The sequence below is a fragment of the Garra rufa genome, chromosome 20 (assembly GCF_049309525.1).
Source record: "Garra rufa chromosome 20, GarRuf1.0, whole genome shotgun sequence".
Taxonomy (NCBI): domain Eukaryota; kingdom Metazoa; phylum Chordata; class Actinopteri; order Cypriniformes; family Cyprinidae; genus Garra; species Garra rufa.
In genome coordinates this window covers 3,996,611-4,015,915 of record NC_133380.1, presented here as the reverse complement: position 1 = coordinate 4,015,915, position 19,305 = coordinate 3,996,611, and the positions used below count along the sequence as shown (strand labels likewise).

At 33.8% G+C, this 19,305-nt stretch overlaps 1 protein-coding gene across 1 annotated transcript in view; it reads right to left on the bottom strand.

Moving 5' to 3' along the window:
- dennd6a (DENN/MADD domain containing 6A) overlaps nucleotides 1-17,391 on the bottom strand; it is a 37,167-nt gene extending 19,776 nt beyond the window's left edge. The window contains 11 exon segments of the mRNA XM_073826374.1: nucleotides 275-386; nucleotides 388-403; nucleotides 1,092-1,147; nucleotides 1,247-1,306; nucleotides 1,406-1,485; nucleotides 4,154-4,259; nucleotides 7,408-7,488; nucleotides 7,599-7,711; nucleotides 15,461-15,503; nucleotides 15,603-15,641; nucleotides 17,091-17,391. Coding sequence (XP_073682475.1) covers nucleotides 275-386; nucleotides 388-403; nucleotides 1,092-1,147; nucleotides 1,247-1,306; nucleotides 1,406-1,485; nucleotides 4,154-4,259; nucleotides 7,408-7,488; nucleotides 7,599-7,711; nucleotides 15,461-15,503; nucleotides 15,603-15,641; nucleotides 17,091-17,306 — 922 coding nt within the window. The 5' untranslated portion in view covers nucleotides 17,307-17,391.
- Nucleotides 17,392-19,305: the final 1,914 nt, after the last annotated feature.

Here is a 19,305-nt window from a genome sequence, read left to right as displayed (position 1 = left end):
CATTTCTTCAGTATTCAGTGTCACATGATTCTACAGAAATCATTCTAATATGCTGATTTATTAATCAATGTTGGAAATCAATGCTGCTTAATTTTTTGAAAGCTGTGATACTTTTTTCAGGATTCTTTGATAAAAAAAAAACATTAAAAAGTACAGCATTTATTTAATATAATATATTTTTATTTTTATTTAATTTTCTTTTATTTTTTAGTACATCAAGATAAAATTAATTTAAAAGAAACTAATTATTATTATTATAAATATTATTATTTGCTGTACCTGACCAATGCCAACACAGTGTCTGAAGATTCTGCAGGTGAAGGAGCCATGACCACTAATGCTTCACCGAGCAACACAAGCTCCCATAACATCTGTATATGAAAAAAACACTGGATGGAAACACCTGAAACACAAGAAACAAGATATTATGACAAATTACAGAACAGATCATTATTTGGAGGCTGAAAATAACTGGTTTTGTTTTCTTCAGCATCATATAATGTGCAATGCACAAGTCTTAGTAAACATTAATGCTTTTATTATGACAGTATGCATTAATTTAAATTGATCAAAAGTGACAGTAAAGACATTTATAATGTTACACAATACATCCATTTAAAATTCTTTAAAAAAAATCATGAAAAACAAAAAGGATCACGATTTCCACAAAAATATGAATCAAAACAACTGTTTTCAACATTGATAATAATCTGAAATGTTTCTTAAGAAGCAAATCAGCATATTAGAATAATTTCTAATGGATTGTGTGCACTGAAAACTGGAGTAATGATGCTGAAAATTCAGCTTTGCATCACAGGAATAAATTACATTTTACAATGTATTCACATAGAAAACACTTATAATAAATTGTAAAACCTTTTCATAATATTACAGTTTTTACTGTATTTTTAATTAAATAAAAGCAGCCTTGGTGAGCATAAAAGACTTGTATGTGTATGTGAACAACTTGCACTATTCTCAGCTGCCAACAGGAGGCCCCAGAGGACAAGTAATAAACAAACACTGCAAATGAGTATAAAATACAGTACAATATGTTCCAGTCACACTAGCACACAATAAATGTGCTTTACCTGAAGAGATCTACTTCATGGACGGTGGGCAGAACAATGGAGACCAGACTGTCGCTCTGTGAATGAAAGATTAGACTCATTAACATGAGAACAAACTACCACAAGTCTGCTGAATATGACACATCAGCAATATGCAGAGGCAGTGAGATTCATACCGGTGCAGACTGAACAAGCTGAGATGTTCCAGGCTTGTCGTAACACGTGGGAATGCGCAGCTGAGGAGAGCAGACGGCAGGGGCCGTTAATAAAGTGCAAAGAAATTTTAAACCCTTTGTTAGTATCTTTCAGAGAAAAAAAAAAAAACAGCATGTTACCTTCATGACCACACCCATGATGGGGAGCGTGAGGATCTTCCCCGGACACGGCGTGGGCCAGCGGTCAATGTCATTACACGCTTCAATGCAAATACACAAATACACATTAGTAAATAGACGTCAGCAATAAACCAAATTTAGCCAACATGACATTCAAACTATACAATTTTATATTTGAGGAATGTTGTTATGCAGTTGCTGGGGTGTTCTGAGTCATTGTTGCATGTTGCCACACCGTTGCTAAGGTGTTCTGATTCATTGTTACATTTCACCAAGCTGTTTTGCAGTTGCTAATGTGTTCTGGGTTGTTGTTGCAAAGGTGTTACACAGTTGTTAAGGTGTTCCGAGTTGTTGTTGCATGTTGCTAAGGTGTTACACAGTTGCTAAGGCATTCTGAGATGTTGTTCCAAGTTGTTACACAGTTGTTAAGGTGTTCTGAGTCGTTGCTGCATGTTGCTAAGGTGTTACACTGTTGCTAAGGCGTTCCGAGTTGTTGCATTTTACTAAGGTGTTACGCAGTTGCTAAGGTGTTCTAAGTCATTGTTGCATGTTGCTACACCGTTGCTAAGGTGTTCTGATTCGTTGTTACATTTCACCAAGCTGTTATGCAGTTGCCAATGTGTTCTGAGTTGTTGTTGCATGTTGCTAAGGTGTTACACAGTGGTTAAGGTGTTCTGAGTTGTTGCATGTTGCTATGTAGTTACTAATTTGTTACACAGTTGTTAAGGTGTTCTGAGTCATTGTTGCATATTGCTAAGTGGTTACACGGTTGCTAAGGCATTCTGAGTTGTTGCAGTTTGCTAAAGTGTTTCACAGTTGCTAAGGTGTTCTCAGTTGTTGTTGTTGCATGTTGCTAAGGTGTTATGTAGTTGCTAAGGTGCTCTGAGTTGTTGTTGTATGTTGCTAAGGTTACACGGTTGCTAAGGCGTTCTGAGTCGTTGCATTTTGCTGAGGTGTTACGCAGTTGCTCAGGTGTTCTGAGTTATTGCTGCATGTTGCTAAGGTGTTACGCAGTTGCTCAGGTGTTCTGAGTTGTTGTGGCACGTTGCTAAGGTGTTATGCAGTTGCTAAGGTGTTCTGAGTCATTGCTGCATGTTGCTAAGGTGTTATGCCTTTGCTAAGGTGTTCTGAGCTATTGCTGCATGTTGCTAAGGTGTTACACAGTTGCTAAGGCATTCTGAGATGTTGAATTTTGCTAAGGTGTTACAGTTGTTAAGGTGTTCTGAGTTGTTGTTGCATGTTGCTAAGGTGTTACGCAGTTGCTAAGGTGTTCTGAGTCATTGCTGCATGTTGCTAAGGTGTTACACAGTTGCTAAGGCATTCTGAGATGTTGAATTTTGCTAAGGTGTTACAGTTGTTAAGGTGTTCTGAGTTGTTGTTGCATGTTGCTAAGGTGTTACGCATTGCTATGGTGTTCTTAGTTGTTGTTGCATGTTGCTAAGGTGTTCTGAGTTGTTGTATGTTGCTAAGGTGTTACACAGTTGATAAGGTGTTCTGAGTCACTGCTGCATGTTGCTAAGGTGTTACGCACTTGCTAAGACATTCTGAGTTGTTGAATTTTGCTAAGGTGTTACAGTTGTTAAGGTGTTCTGAGTTGTTGTTGCATGTTGCTAAGGTGTTGTGAGTTGTTGTTGCATGTTGCTAAGGTGTTACACATTGCTATGGTGTTCTTAGTTGTTGCATGTTGCTAAGGTGTTATGCAGTTGCTAAGGTGTTCTGAGTTGTTGTTGCATGTTGCTAAGGTGTTATGCAGTTGCTAAGGTGTTCTGAGTTGTTGTTGCATGTTGCTAAGGTGTTACGCAGTTGCTCAGGTGTTCTGAGTTGTTGTATGTTGCTAAGGTGTTACACAGTTGCTAAGGTGTTCTGAGTTGTTGCATGTTGCTAAGGTGTTACAGTTGCTATTGTGTTCTGAGTTGTTGTTGCATGTTGCTAAGGTGTTACAGTTGCTAAGGTGTTACACAGTTGCTAAGGTGTTCTGAGTTGTTGTTGCATGTTGCTAAGGTGTTACAGTTGCTAAGGTGTTCTGAGTTGTTGTATGTTGCTAAGGTGTTACACAGTTGCTAAGGTGTTCTGAGTTGTTAATGTATGTTGCTAAGGTGTTACAGTTGCTACTGTATTCTTAGTTGTTGTTGCATATTGCTAAGGTGTTACGCAGCCGTTAAGGTGTTCTGAGTTGTTACATGTTGCTATGTAATTGCTAATTTGTTACACAGTTGTTAAGGTGTTTTGAGCTCATTGTTGCATGTGGCTACGCAGTTGCTAAGGTGTTCTGAGTTCTGAGCTCACTGTTGCATGTTTCTATGTCATTATTAAGAGACTCCAGGCTTGTTGCATTCCACTATGCAGTTGCTGTGGTGCTCTGAGTCTTTGTTGAATGTTGCTATGCAATTAAGGTGCCTTGAGATGTTGTTGCATGTTGCTGTGAAATTGCCAAGTGTTTTTTGGGGGGTGTTGCCATGTGGTTAGTAGGTGCATGATATTCTGGTGCCAAGATTGAACAGTAGCTATGTGGTTGCCAGGGTTTAGGTGGTTGTTTTTTTGTGCACCATACAAGCATCTAATCACTTGGAAAACATGCAGGATGAGTTGCATAATGGCTTTAAAATGTTCCTAACTCTAAATGTGAGTAAGAGTAATAATGAAGCATGCTTTAGCAAACACCACTAATGTAATTGTTATCATCATAACTGTTAATCTGTTAATACATAATCAGTTTTTCAGTGTGTAGTCCATGTTTTCATGACTCACCGGCTTCTAAACACGGCTCCTGTTTCTCAAAGTATTCTGGGGCGATGAGCTTCAGCAAAGAGTGGAAAAAGGTCACATAGGGCAGCTTGCTGATGAGGACCAGAGACTGGAGGAGAGAGACACACACATGCATACACAATGAGAGAAACGTCATAAGCTTCAACAGTCCTCTCGAGATACAGGCCAAAACAACAGACAAGATATTAAAAGAATAATTCGGCTATGACCTTTTTTCTTCCATAGCACAGAAAAGAAGATACGATGCAGTGCATTCACACTAGCATACATTCAAAATGGTGCATTAGGTACCTTTATGACACATCAATGATGATTTTTGTCATTTCTGGAGTATGGCAGCTCTATTAAAGTATCATATTCAATACATCAGGTTTGTATGGCTAATATATTATGATTTAAGTGAGAATATAGAGGAAACACAGCTCAACTCTATTCAAACAGAGAAAAAAATATGCAATTCAGTGCAGATATTGATATTAATTTTGCATTACAATAATGATTGAGAGTTGAACAAACAAACTTAAAATCGTGCAACAAGTTTTTCAGAAAAGTTCTGATCATTAAAATTTTGCATATTAAATATGCATATGCTTTACAGGCTTAACAAGCAAAAATGTACATTTTTCATGCTTGCTCAAATGCATCAGAAACCAGTAGGGAGTGGTGAGGAAACTAGAGTAACCAACATGGTTCTGTTAGCAGAGAAAACAATCCGGGTTGTGTCCGTTCATGTCACAAACCACAACGTTTTATTGAAGTGCAATGAATCACCTCAAGCATTGCATAAGAAGCTGCAAGGCAGCAAAAGCCCCCAAAAGCTCTTGTGTCAAGGTGTTTAGGTGTCGAAATACTCGCCGTCTTCAAAAATAACGAGAATTAAAGGCTCTTGAAAAGTTCCAGATCTCCCCTGTAATCTCCGCCTCTATTTTTAGGGTGTGAACAACGTTCGCTGGTGATAGATCAGACTCACACTTCTGTTGCGGTGATGCAGTGTTGGGACTTGTTCAGTGCTGCGCTTCATCTTGGCTGGGGGCAAATTTCAGTTTTAATGGAAGGACATGGGAACCAAAACATAGCGAAAACCATTTAAGACTCCTTCTTGACTAAAAACACCACTTAATTGTGAGCCATTCCACATAAAAGTCTTTATAATTTTATAATTTTCTCTTGTGGACTATATGTAAACATCTTTTATGAGAAATATCTTATTCGGGTCAGTACTAAATAAACAAAAACCTGCATTTTGTATAATCCCTCTTATTTTGGTAAAATAATTAACATTTTGCAGATTCAGAAAGGGGATGTAAACTTTTGACCTCAACCGGAAGCATTGCAACGTTTTGGAATTCACTAGTTTTGACCAAAAGTGACCAAAGACTTGTTAATTTCAGCAGTTTTAACCACACTACTCTATATCGGAAAAGCTGCTTTGCAGAGCACGCTCTTGAAACGTTGCCAAGTCCACTTATTATAAGCATCTTTGGGCTTATTGTTTGAGCTTAGCTTATATCGTGATCCAGTTTATGGAGTTAATAAAGTAGGCAGGTGCAAGTCACAATATTTTGGTATTATTTTCAATTTTGGGGTATATTATAGGTTCTTTTTTGCAGGATTTTCCAGCAACACTAATGAGCCAAAACGTTAGATTTCTTGCACCACGCATACAGAAGAGAGAGACACAACCATTTAAACAATAAGCATTTGTGACCCTGGACCACAAAACCAGTCTTAAGCAGCACAGGTATATTTGTAGCAATAGCCACAAATACATTGTATGGGTCAAAATTATAGATTTTTCTTTTATGCCAAAAATAATTAGGAAATTAAGTAAAGATCATGTTCTAGGAAGATATTTAGCAAATTTCCTACCATAAATGTCAAAACCTAATTTTTGATTAGTAATTTGCATTGGTAAGAACTTCATTTGGACAACTTTAAAGGTGATTTTCTCAGTATTAATTTAATTTTAGAGTAAACCTGTTATGTAAAACATTAATTTTGTATACATTTTTAAAAATTGTGTACAGTGCATTTTCTTTACAGTAAATTTAAACTTCTGTAACTTTCTAATAATTTTAATATTTTGACATGTTTTTTTTCTCTTTAAAGTCACTCAAGGTATTGCTGGTATTGATGCTGCAAATAATGTTCAGTTTCTTGCACAGACTGATTGATTTGCTTCTTAAGACTTCAATATATCGTTAGGAGTCAGAAACATTTTTCCATACTATGGAATTCTAATTTGGTTTGGTTACCCACATTCTTTAAAACATCTTTTGTGTTTAGCAGAAGAATAAATCACACAGGTTTAGAAAAACTTGAGGGTAAGTTAATAATGATAAGTGAATAATTTTTGGGTGAACGGTCTCTTTAAATGAGTAGTTCACTTTCAGAACAAAAAAATTACAGATAATGTACTCACCCCCTTGTCATCAAAGATGTTCATGTCTTTCTTTCTTTCTTTAGTCGTAAAGAAATTATGTTTTTTTGAGGAAAACATTTAAGGTGTTTCGCCATTTAATAGACTTCTATGGTGCCCCCGAGTTTGAACATCCAAAATGCAGTTTAAATGCAGCTTAAAAGGGCTCTAAATGATCCCAGCCAAGGAAGAAGGGCCTTATCTAGTGAAACAATCTAATGAAAATAACGACTTTATAAAAACACTTACAATTTATATACTTTTAAATCTCTACACAGTGCACAGAGAGCTAGACAAGATGAGCATTTGAGGTTAAAATGTATATAAATTGTAATTTTGTTTAGAAAATAACTGATCGTTTTGCTAGATAAGACACTTCTTTCCTCGGCTGTGATCGTTTAGAGCCCTTTGAAGCTGCATTTTGAAAGTTCAAACTCGGGAGCACCATAGAAGTCCATTATATGGAGAGAAATCCTGAAATGTTTTCCTCAAAAAACATAATTTCCTTATGACTGAAGAAAGAAAGACAAGTGGGTGAGTACATTATCTGTAAATTTTTGTTTTGAAAGTGAACTACTCCTTTAAGCAGCTGAAATTAGCTCCAGTGTGTATGTAGCCAAGTTATAATGTGAACTAAAGGGCCAGGAATTAGCTCTTGGGTAGATGAGACACAAAAAGCTTCACTGGAGTTGTTTGTCGCATTGCCAGAGGCGACCTGCATTTTATAACAAATACCAGATGTCACTTTAAATTCATCAAATCCCTGATCAACATGAGACATCAGCTTCATGTGAGGGATAAATCATCTTGGTCGTACCTTCTGAAAGTAGCCCCTCTTGAGCGACTTGTCTCGCACCTGTCTGAAGTACACATACCCGTAGTAATAGCCCTGATCTCTCTGTGCAAAGAAGAAAAACAAGCACATTTTATAATGTCATCTATTTGCAAAAGTCTTTAACAGGTTAAGTGATTCATTAATGGGTTGATGTTGACATCCTTAGCACTGACCTTAAGACAAACCGGCGCATCCCGGTCGAAGTGTTCGAGGAAACATCCGAGTGACGTCTTCCTGCCTGCGGCCTGCCGGAAACGGAAGCAGAACTGTGTGTCCCCGAGACAACCTGTGAACAGAGACACAAGCAGTCACGATTATCTGTGAAACAACACAGCTCAAATGTGCATGTGGCGAATCAAGGACCTTTTATTAAAACCATGTTTTCATTTGAAGGGCTTGCTTTTTCCAAAACAAATCTGACTTCAGCCACAATAATTAGGCTGCCTAATCAGTCATCTGTCGGAAAGAAAGCCTACGGTACTATATGGCTTTAGTTTACATCACAGTACAGCGCAAACGCACTTGACATTAATGAAGGCACTTCAAAATCAAGGAGTTGCGGCAAAGGCGTCACTTTTTTTATTAGTCAATATTTCTGGAATTGCAGAAAATATTACATTTTAAATACATATGGAAAGTAAACCTTTATATTTAATATATATTTTAGGAATGCACTAATAAATATAACCTCAAAACCAACTAAAAGATTCAACTTTGATTTCATGGAGATATAAAACATTTACAATTTCTACATGCATTCCTAGAGAATTGCTATGAATAACACTAAGCTGTAGATCTCAAAAAAAAAATTATAAAAGTAATTAATAATAAAAGAGTGTTTATTAAAAGTGTAAATTTTTAAACTAACATACATTATTAATAATAAAAAATAAATTGAGTAAATCGCTGAATAACACCAAGCATCAGATCTAAAAAAAAAAATTTAAATTAATACAATATAACAATAAAATACATTATATTATTATTTATTTAAAAAAACTAGTGAACAACACTAACCTGTAGATCCTAAAAAAAAGTAATAAAATAATATATTTTATTAAATATTATTTTACTTTTTTTATATTATATACATTTTATTTTATGTTGTTTTATTATTAATTTATTAATAATAAAAAACAACAAAATAAAATAGAAACTCAAATCACTGAATAACACTAACACTATATATATATAAAACAGTAACAAATTATATTTTATAATATAGTTACATAATATATATAGCTTCAGATCTAAAAATACCAAAAATTAATACAATATATAACAATAAAATACATTATTATTTATTTAAAAACTCAATAAACAGTAAGCTGTAGATCCTTAAAAAATAATAAAATAATATTTAAAACACAACATAATAAAACAGAAACTCAAAAATCACTGTATAACCTTAAGCTTCAGATATAGAAAATACTTATATATATATAATATAACTGAATAACTAATCTTCAGATCTTAAAAATAAAACAATATATAACAATAAAATACATAATTTTAATACAATAAAATAAACTTAATATAAAATAAAAATAAAATAATATAATAAAATTGGTTGTAATAATATAATGCAGCATTATAAAAAATTAAATGCATTATATTATTTTTAATAAAATAAAATATAAACTCAATGAATCACTATGATTAACACAAGCTTCACATCTCAAAATAAATAATTAAATAAAAATAAATTAAATAATACAATACAATTGGTTGTAATAATATAATGCAAAATTATAAATAATAAAATAAAATCTGTATGTGGTGTAAGATAGACATGACATTTTCAGGTCTTCTACATGTTCACAAAAATTAAACAAGGATGCAAAATCCATGAGTTAAGTAACCGTTTGGAGATTATTCCTGAATAAGCAACAAAAGCACTGACTCCTACTGCACTTCAGGTTGTTCTGATGTCTTCAGGATGGACCCAACTCTTCCGGTTCAGACTAGGACAGACGTGTTTGTCTCTATTTCTGTCTTTTCTACATACAGTGATGTGTGTGGGCCACAAGGAGCAAGGAAGGTGGATTGTGCGAGTGTGAAACCGGATTACTGGCTCTATCTGCGGGCCGTGGCTGATGGATTACCTCACTGTCTCGGTTAACCCTTTCCTCCACACCACGGGAGTCTATAAAAAGCAGCGTTTACACAACATTTAAAGGCTAATCCTAATGAACACATCTCTGAGAATGAACATTGTCCAGCTACACGCTCATAACATCCTGAATCAAACGCAAGACGATCAATAATTTGCCATTTTTCTGTAAAGTATGGCACAAAATAGTCATGAAGACTTGAAACTATTTTATAATGATTCATAATTTAAGTAATTAATTAATATTCCCACTACATGCCCCAGCTTTCTGCATTATAAACAATGTTTCTTGTGAATAAAAAAAATATTGGAGTATATTTTTCAAATAAATAAATAAATAAACAAATAAATAAATAAGTATATGTATATATTTTTTGCATTTTTTAATTAACAATTTATAAGTAAAAACAAATTCGATACCGTATTATAAAAGTTAAACTTAAAATTAAACTATAAAAAAATAATACAAAGATAAAAATATACAATCGTACTATATATGTTAAATATATGTTAACTAAAATAAAATATATATTTTTTTGTCTCAGCTAGGTGCCAAGGCAACATTACTTTTTTTTAAATTTAGTTTAATTTCAAATACAATTACTAAAATAAAAATATTGTGCAAATACAAATAATATAATATTACACAAAAATTACTTAAATTACATATAGTTTTTTGTTTTACACAGAATACACATTTTTACACTTGATTGGTTTTAAAATGTCAGGTCTTCAAAGTACATCAAAAATATGCCATTTTTCTGTAAAGTATGGCACAAAATAGTCATTAACACTTATAATAATTTTATAAATGATTTATAAATTAACTAATTAATTAATATTACCACTACAAGCCACAATATAATGCACTTGCATCTGTTTACATTGTAAATAATTGTTTTTCTTGAAGTTATAAATACAACAAAGACTATTAGAGTATATTTTGCAAGAAAACAAAAGCGTTACTTGCTGTTTCTTTGCAATTATCTGCGAACTTTACCAGCAATTTCTGAGTAAAAAATTGTTTGTATACAATATTTTTTCAGTGTATAGACAAACCATGCACTTCATATATGAATTTTCACCCATCACTGACTAAGACATTCACAGATTTACCAAACACAACTGAAACTAATGCACATTTGGCTGCAATGCTGCTGAGAGAGCGCGAACGGCACATAATATGTCACAACAGTCGCACTTCTTCACATCACATGGGGTGGCAGGAACTCTGTTGCCACAGCAACCCGCATGCTTTTCCCGCTCCGTGAGTGGGTCGCCTCACCCACAGCATGCGAGTGAAGACGCTAGCGCACGCCACAAATATCCATATGCACAGCCTGACCCACAGACACTGGCATCGGACTCTCGGCCCCTTCACGAGGAAAACTGCTCTGGAAAACTGATGTCAGAGATGAGAGGCTTTTACAAAACAGCACAATGGACATATCAGTGCGAATCACTGCAACAATGAATCAATAGGCTATGAGAACTGGATGTCCTCTAGTAAAAGAGCGAGTTGGGTTTGATTAACAGGTTACATCTGGATTTTTTGACAACATCTGTCAAACGGAAGGTTTACAACAGGATGTCCTGTAAACGCAGAATGTCTCATTAAGTGTATTAAGGCCAATAAATAAATAAATAAATAAATAAATAAATAAATACAAGCACTGCAATACTGTGCTTTTAACATGGTTAATGAATGCCATTAAGTAAACTGCAGTTCAAAGTGTTTGTAAGATTTTAGCTGCAGGTATTTGATTAAAAAATACAGCAAAAACAGTATTATTACATTTTAAAATAACCATTTTCTATTTGAATATATTTTAAAATATAATTCATTTATGTAATGCAAAGCTGAATTTTTAGCATCATTACTTCAATTTTCAGTGTCACATGATCCTTCATAAATCATAAATCATTTATTTATTTTTTACAAAAGTGATTTTAAACACTAAAAGCATTATATTAAATGCTTTTATTGTTTCATAAAACTTTTGCGATGTTCCTTCATCATTCATCATTCAGAACATACTTATTCTTTCTGACCTGCACTTATAAAAACATAGAAGAAAAATAAGTGATCATACTAAATTGTATTATATTTTAAATGATAAAAATCATTTTGCTGACAAAAATGGATAAAACCTAATGGTTTGAAGTGTCGCAGAAAATATAGGTAAAGAATTAAAATACTTAAGTATTTTACGACACACATTTTTGATATATGACACGAAGAAACAGAGCAAACTGAGACAGACTAAATCCAGAAGAACTGTGGCAACGTCTCTAAGATGCTTCAAGAGACCTACCTGCGAAGCTACCTGAAAAACTATGCAAAAGCTGCTTTAAACGCAAAGGATTGTCACGCCGAATGTTGATTTAATTTAGAAGTTAATTGATTAAGAAAATCTATTTATGACATTATTTTTGACAGCATCCTCATTTTACAGCATTTGCCTAAAACTTTTAACAGTACTGTAGCTTTGCAGGTAGGTTTCTTAAAGCATCTTAGAGACATTGCCACAGTTCTTCTGGATTTATTCGGTCTCAGTTTGTTCTGCTTCTTCAAGTCATTCCAGACAGACTGGATAAAGATGAGATCAGATCTCTGTGTGGAGCACTGACTCCTTGTGCAAACAAAAATCTCACTGGATTATTACAATTAATGGCAAAATGAATGTTTGAAAATATAAATTGACATTTCCTACTGACATACTACAGCAAAAGATACAAATAACTGACTTAAAACCATTTTTAGCTGATGAAAATACTAGTGTTCCAATACTTTTGGCCACCACTGTATATACAACCAAGACTGCTTTTAAAACTACAGTAGTAAAATATGATACACATTTCTGCTTTCAACGAGACATGCTACATCCTAGATAGTATATTGTATTGTAGTAGAGCTGGAGTGAGTAGGATGATGGGATAGGATGTCTGCTCATACATCAGGTTCTCTAGTTTCAGAAAGACGAGAACAGGATCAATATTCCAGCAGCAGATTCACTATAGCGGTGAGTGAACTCCACAAACACACTGAGAATAAGAAAGTCTGCTTAGTTACAAACTCATTAACAGGACTGTCCTGTAATCTTCAAATCCTGTTCCTCCTCGTTTGCACCTCATCGCTATTAATAACCAGAGTTTATTACAAACTAAAGTTAACACGCAGAGTTGAATCTGTGTGAAGATCAGAGATGCCATTTTTATCCCAGCTGATACTGTGGAAAACAACACTGACTGCTCTATTTACAGTATTGACGCATGATGAAGACTTTTGTTCGAGATATGCAAAACTGTTAAAGGGGTCACCGGATGCGCTTTTTCCACAAGTTCATATGATTCTTTAGGGTCTTAATGAAAAGTCTGTAATATACTTAGGTTAAAAATTCTCAATAGTAGTGTAAAAAAAACAACCTTTTACCTTTTTATGGCATGGGCCCTTTAAATGCAAATGAGCTCTGCTCGCCCCGCCCCTCTCTGCTGAGGGATTACGAGCTGTAATGTTTACTTTAGCTGCATTTAGCCGCGTTTATCGGCGAAACTTGCTAACAAGCACATTATTAAGAAAGGCCACTTGTAAAGATGCATAAAAAACCCTTATACTCACTTCTGCTGTGGGTGACAAATGATTTACACGAACATAGATGCATATGTAGATTGGGATCTGTGCTTTCCTTTTAAAACCGAAGTAACGTTGTCCTCTGCCTCTTAAGTGGCTCAGATTTTGACTGCTATGTTCATTTTTACATCCAACAACAGAACACCTCAATCGCTCAATAAGAGTCTTCCTCTGCACCTGAGTCACACAATGGCAATCGTATTTGGACTGTTGCAACTCGGTGAGGGCGGGTCTAAGGTAAGACGCTCATGTCAATCAACTGTGTCGTCACACCAACAAGAAGCTGAGAATGAGCTGATTTAGAGGTGGGCGATATGACCTAAAATTAATATCATGGTATTTTTCATCTTTTGAACGGTGACGGTATAATATCACAGTATTACTTTTTTTGGTATGTTTTGGGAGTAGCAGCCTGTCCTGTCCCTTTAGTATGTGAATAAAGTTAATATTTTTATAATATAATAAGTAAATGGTGGGTATCCTTATCAAAAAGAGACATGGGAGAGTATTATGCATTCTCAACATATTTATTTTGCAAAAAACCTAAAGATCTTACTTAACAGTGTACAACAAAACAAATTATTTTTTATTGAAATTTAATTTCTGCAATATTTAAAACCTTTAAATAACTAGGGGAAAATAACCCATGGCAACAGTTTAAAAGTAGACCAATTCTGTGAGGAAAAACTCATATTTGACAACCCTGCATCCAACACGAGCTGCTGGAGTTAATGTCATTGCACACGAAATTACGAAATTTTGGTCTGAGTTTTTTGCACGTAAAAAAAAAAAAATACAGGTAATGTTGATCGAGTTTACACACTGCCTCTGAAACTTTCGTCCGTCATAAAAAAATTCGGATCGTGTTTGATTTTCTGCATTTTCGCATCCATAATAATCATTTTGATAAGGATGGCGAATATGAGAAAACTAAAAAAAAAAAAAAAAAAAAACGCATACGAAAATCGGACTCAGTGTACAATGACCTTTAGATTTGAATGATCACAGGTCGAAAGTAAAGAGAGATGACAAACATAGACTGGAGGATTTGCTGCAATCTTGTACTCACTGACAAATATCTATTATAAGATGTGCTGCTCACTTTACACAGAGTGTGCGTTATCGCTAAATCGAAAGTAGAAGGAAACAGCGCGACCACTCATTTAAAAGCGATTTCTATAAGATGTTAATTGATGGATTAGAGTGGTGTGGATTATTGTGATGTTTTTATCAGCTGTTTGGACTCGGTACCCATTCACTGCAGAAGCTACATTTCTCCAAATCTGTTCCCATGAAGAAACAAACCCACATGATTAAGTTCCACCAAAATAAACTCTGTTTCGAAGCCACTACGAGTTTGTAAATGCACATACTGACCTACTCAGTCAGTGATGGTCCATTAATATCTCTAATAAAGAAGAGACAGATACTCCACAACCCACGCTGTGAGTTTCTTTCTGAATATGCATGTGGTGTTGCTGGAGGGAGAATGTCAAACTCTCATCCCACACACATTAGCATAAGACACACAGGTCATAGTATTCACTCAGATGAATTACAATGCTCTAACTCAAACCTTAACCGCAGGAAAACACAAGCCACAGACTATAGCTGAACCGCTTAATCACAATACAGACACTTTAAGCACTTATAATGCTCAAACACAGTATGGAGAATGATTGACGTTAATACCAGGTTTTGAAAAAACTTTAAAAATTGTATTAATAGGCTGAATCAGGTTTTATTTTTATATTTTCAGTTTTTTTTTTGTTTAAACAAATAAGCAATTTATTTTTTGTGTTTTTTATTTTTTATTTTTTCATTTTAGGTTTAGTTTAAGTTATTTTTATATTTTCTTGTTTTTTATATGTAAAAATTTTTTAGTCATTTATTATTTTTTGTTTAATTTATTTTTACTTTTTTTAAAATATCTATATAATTTTTATTATAGTTTAGTTTAAGCAAATCAAATTGAACTAAATGAAAATGAGAAATGTTTCCTTGGGAGCAAGCTGAATTAAAATAAGTTAAATTATCTTATTTCAAGTAACAAAAATGGTTTTATGGTTTTAGTTTTGGTTTCAGTTCACTATAATAACCCTGGACGTAAGAGTCCAGGTGAAATTTCTACAATCAAAAACATAAAAAATTTAGGCATTGATCAACTCATGCATGCTCAAATCTACATCTATGCATTTGTGTATCTCATCAACTGTCTATTATTTACAACAGATGCAGGACGAACCATGAAAGCCTTTAAAAAAAATGTATAGTAGAGGATTGCAATTTACCGGAATTGGAGTCCGGGAATGACAGATAGCATATACTTGTTTTCTAAAATGAGAGAAACAAAAGAACAATCAATATCTTTAAACTGACGACCCAAATACATGTTTTAAACCAGCAGGATAATATAAAAGAGCTGTTTTGTACCTCTTTTTCACTAAGTTTGGAGTGGTGTGGGTAAATCACCTGCAAGAGAAAAAAAAAATTAAATCCACATTTCACAATCAAATGCATAAATTGCACATTGTTTTTAATGCACAAATATCCCTACTGAGCTACTGAAAGCTTTTAGACATATTGATCTGGGTATAAAGGGTCAGACCTAGTGACCACTGAACTGCTTACACTACTCTAATAAAACTGCAATTACAATAAATTGTTTTGTTTAAAGTTTTGGGACAGTAAGATTTTTTTTTAAAGTTTTTTTTTTTTAAAGAAGACTCTTCTGCTCACAAAGCGTGCATTTGTTTGATCCAAAAAAAAAACAAAACTGTAAAATTGTAAAATATATTTACTATTTAAAATAACTGCTTTTGATCTGAATAGATTTTAAAATGTAATTTATTCCTGTGATTTCAAAGCTACATTTTTAGCATTAAACCAGTGACACTGAAGACTGTAGTAATGATGCTGAAAATTCAACTTTGATCACAAGAATAAATTACATTTTAAAAATACATTCACATTGAAAGCAGTTATTTTAAATAGTAAAAATATTTCAAAATTTTAATGTACTTTGAATCAAATAAATCCAGGCTTGGTGAGCAGAAGAGACTTCTCTAGAAAACATAAACAAATCTTCCTATTCAAAAATTTTGACTCAAAAGTCAGAAGTTTTTAAACAGTAGGACTTTTAATGTCTTTTTTAAAGCAGTCTATTTTAAACCAAGCCTGTGTTTTTTGTTTCAAAATACAGCAAAAGCAGTAATATTGTGAAATATTTTTACTATTTAAAATAACTGCTTTCTACTTTAATATATTTTAAAATGTAATTTATTCCTTGCGATCAAAGCTACATTTTCAGTGTGTTTGAGATCTGTGAGATTTTTGTAATGTTTTTTTAAAGTCTGTTCTGCTCACCAAGGCTGCATTTATTAATAATAAATAAAATTTATAATAACAATAAAAGTTTTTTGAGCAGCAAATTAGAATACTAGAATGATTTCTAAAGGATCGCATGACTGGAATAATGATGCTAAAAAATTAGCTTTGAAATCACAGGAATAAATTACATATTAAAACATATTCACATAGAAAGCAGTTATTTTAAATAGTAAAAATATTTCAAAATTTTACTGTTTTACTGTACTTTGAATCAAATAAATGCAGGCTTGGTGAGCAGAAGAGTCTTCTCTAGAAACTGAAAAATCTTCCTGTTAAAAAACTTTTGACTGGTAGTGTATATGAAGAAGTTAACATATATAATAAAATAACTAGTCAACGATCAAACACATATTATATAACGTTATCTAAAATACACCTGATAATTGATACAATTTTTGATGACTCAACTATTTGTGTTAGCCACTGATGCTAGCAGCTTTTCCATTGACTTCCACTCAGTTAGCCGGCTAGCAGGCCACCTCACAGATGACAACTATACAGACAGTGCAAAAACGACTTTTGTTTCTGTACCTCCACAGCTTGTCCGAGCTCCAGATCGAAGCCGACCACACAGATGCAATGCAGCCAGGAGGAGAAGCGGTCCCACGGTAGCAGTAACGGCTCCGGGTCCGTCTCCTCTTCTGCTGGAGGCCCATCGACGGGCATTTCCTCCGCCGGAGAAACTCTCAGGGCGTCTTCCGGCTCCTCGATCTGTTCTTCCACACCCTCAGACCCCTGAAAGGCCATGCTGATACCCTCAGTTCGGTCCAGGGATGCTCGGACTCGGTTTATTGATGAAAGCTGGAGCAACTTGAGCTGTAAATACAAACACGTCCAGGATGAAAGGGGCGGAGCTGCGTCGGCAGCGTGCTAACGTCAGACGTAAGGTCAAGGCTTGTACGAGAGCGCGCACGCAGTCACGGCGTCTCTTGTATTTATAGATTGATACATTTATTTTAAGTTTATTTGAGTTTTTTAGTTTCACTTTGATCCAAAAAACTGTACAATTTTAAAATATTTTTACTATTTAAAATAACTGGTTTTAATTTGAATATATTTTAAAAATAATTTATTCCTGTGATTTCAAAGCTGAATTTTTAGCATCATTACAGTAACTCTGAAGACTAGAGTAATGATCCTGAAAATTCAGCTTTGATTGCAGGAATAAATTACATTTTAAAACATATTCAAACTGAAAGCAGTTATTTTAAAAATATTTGTACTGTTTTGCTGTACTTTGGATCAAATAAATTAATTTTATTAAATTAATTGTATTACAACACACTGACAATACTCAGTATATACATCTAGTACTTTTGACAATAAACATAAACTCTGATTCTAATTAAAGTATAAAAAGTAGCTATAAATAGACAGTTCTTACAATTGAGAAAAGCATTTATTGTAATCCTTTTCATTTTAATTTATTTGATACAAAAATAGCAAAAACAGTAAAATTGTAAAATATTTTTACTATTTAAAATAACTGGTTTTGATTTAAATATATTTTAAAAGTAATTTATTCCTGTGATTTCAAAGCTGAATTTTTAGCATCATTACAGTAACACTGAAGACTGGAGTAATGATGCTGAAAATTCAGCTTTGATCACAGGAATAAATTACATTTTAAAACATATTCAAATCGAAGGCAGTTATTTTAAATAGTAAAAATATTTCAACATTTTACTGTTTTTGCTGTACTTTGGATCAAATAAATTAATTTTATTTAAATAATTGTACTTCAACACACAGACAATACTCAGTATATACATCTAGTACTTTTGCCAGTAAACATAGAAGTAGCTATAAATAGACAGTTCATACAATTAAGAAAAGCATTAATCGTAATCTTTTTCAAATTCCGTCTTTGCCTAATTATGTTTAATGTAATTTATTTAATCCAATAGTATAATCTGTAGGCCAAATATGGTTTGGTTTTGTCTTAAGACTATTAAGTCTTGTGAAATATGCGCTTTCTGTGGCACACTTTTTGAAAGCACTTACATTTTAGCTTGTATTGTCCATTTTCAATCAAATGAACCGAGTGGGATGGCGTTCATTTGGTGGCCTGGCCGTTTAACATCATAAAAAGTCTCAGACATCAACGAAGCGCAGCATTTTTTGCATATAGATGTACCAACAGTGATCACTTAATTACTTCTTATGGGTCACATAAGTACCAAGACAAAGCAATTGGATTAGCCTGAGCAAGACATTAGACTCAAATCAGCATGCTCCATTTGGTATGACAGATGTTCAGTGTAATTTAGTCCACAGATTCCAAGTCCAAACAGAGGGACTGGGGGTGGAGTTATAGCTTTGAAACCCTCTCCTCATTTCTGAAGCAAAAATACTTTCCAGGGATGATTTTGAACGCCATAAATAACCTGTACTTTTACTTCAAAGCATTTGGAATACCTTTCAAATTCTTTGATTTTACCAATATGCATTTGTTTTGTGCTGTCTGTGTTTGCTAAGTGAGCTGTTCGGTCAATAAATATTAAGTAAATCCTTCTAGTTTGATATCTGGATTTTGCAAATGAATAAATTGCACCAGGTAGTGAAGGAGCTCCTTCAATGCTGTTTTTAAAAGGCGTTTAAGGATGCATCTCATGAATACAGGTTTAGAATTAGTCTTATATTCATGAAGGCCAGTCAACATTTTTTGGACAGTAAGATTTTTAATGTTTTTAAAGAAGTCTCCTCTGCTCAGAAACCCTGCAATTATTTGATTTAAAGTACAGCC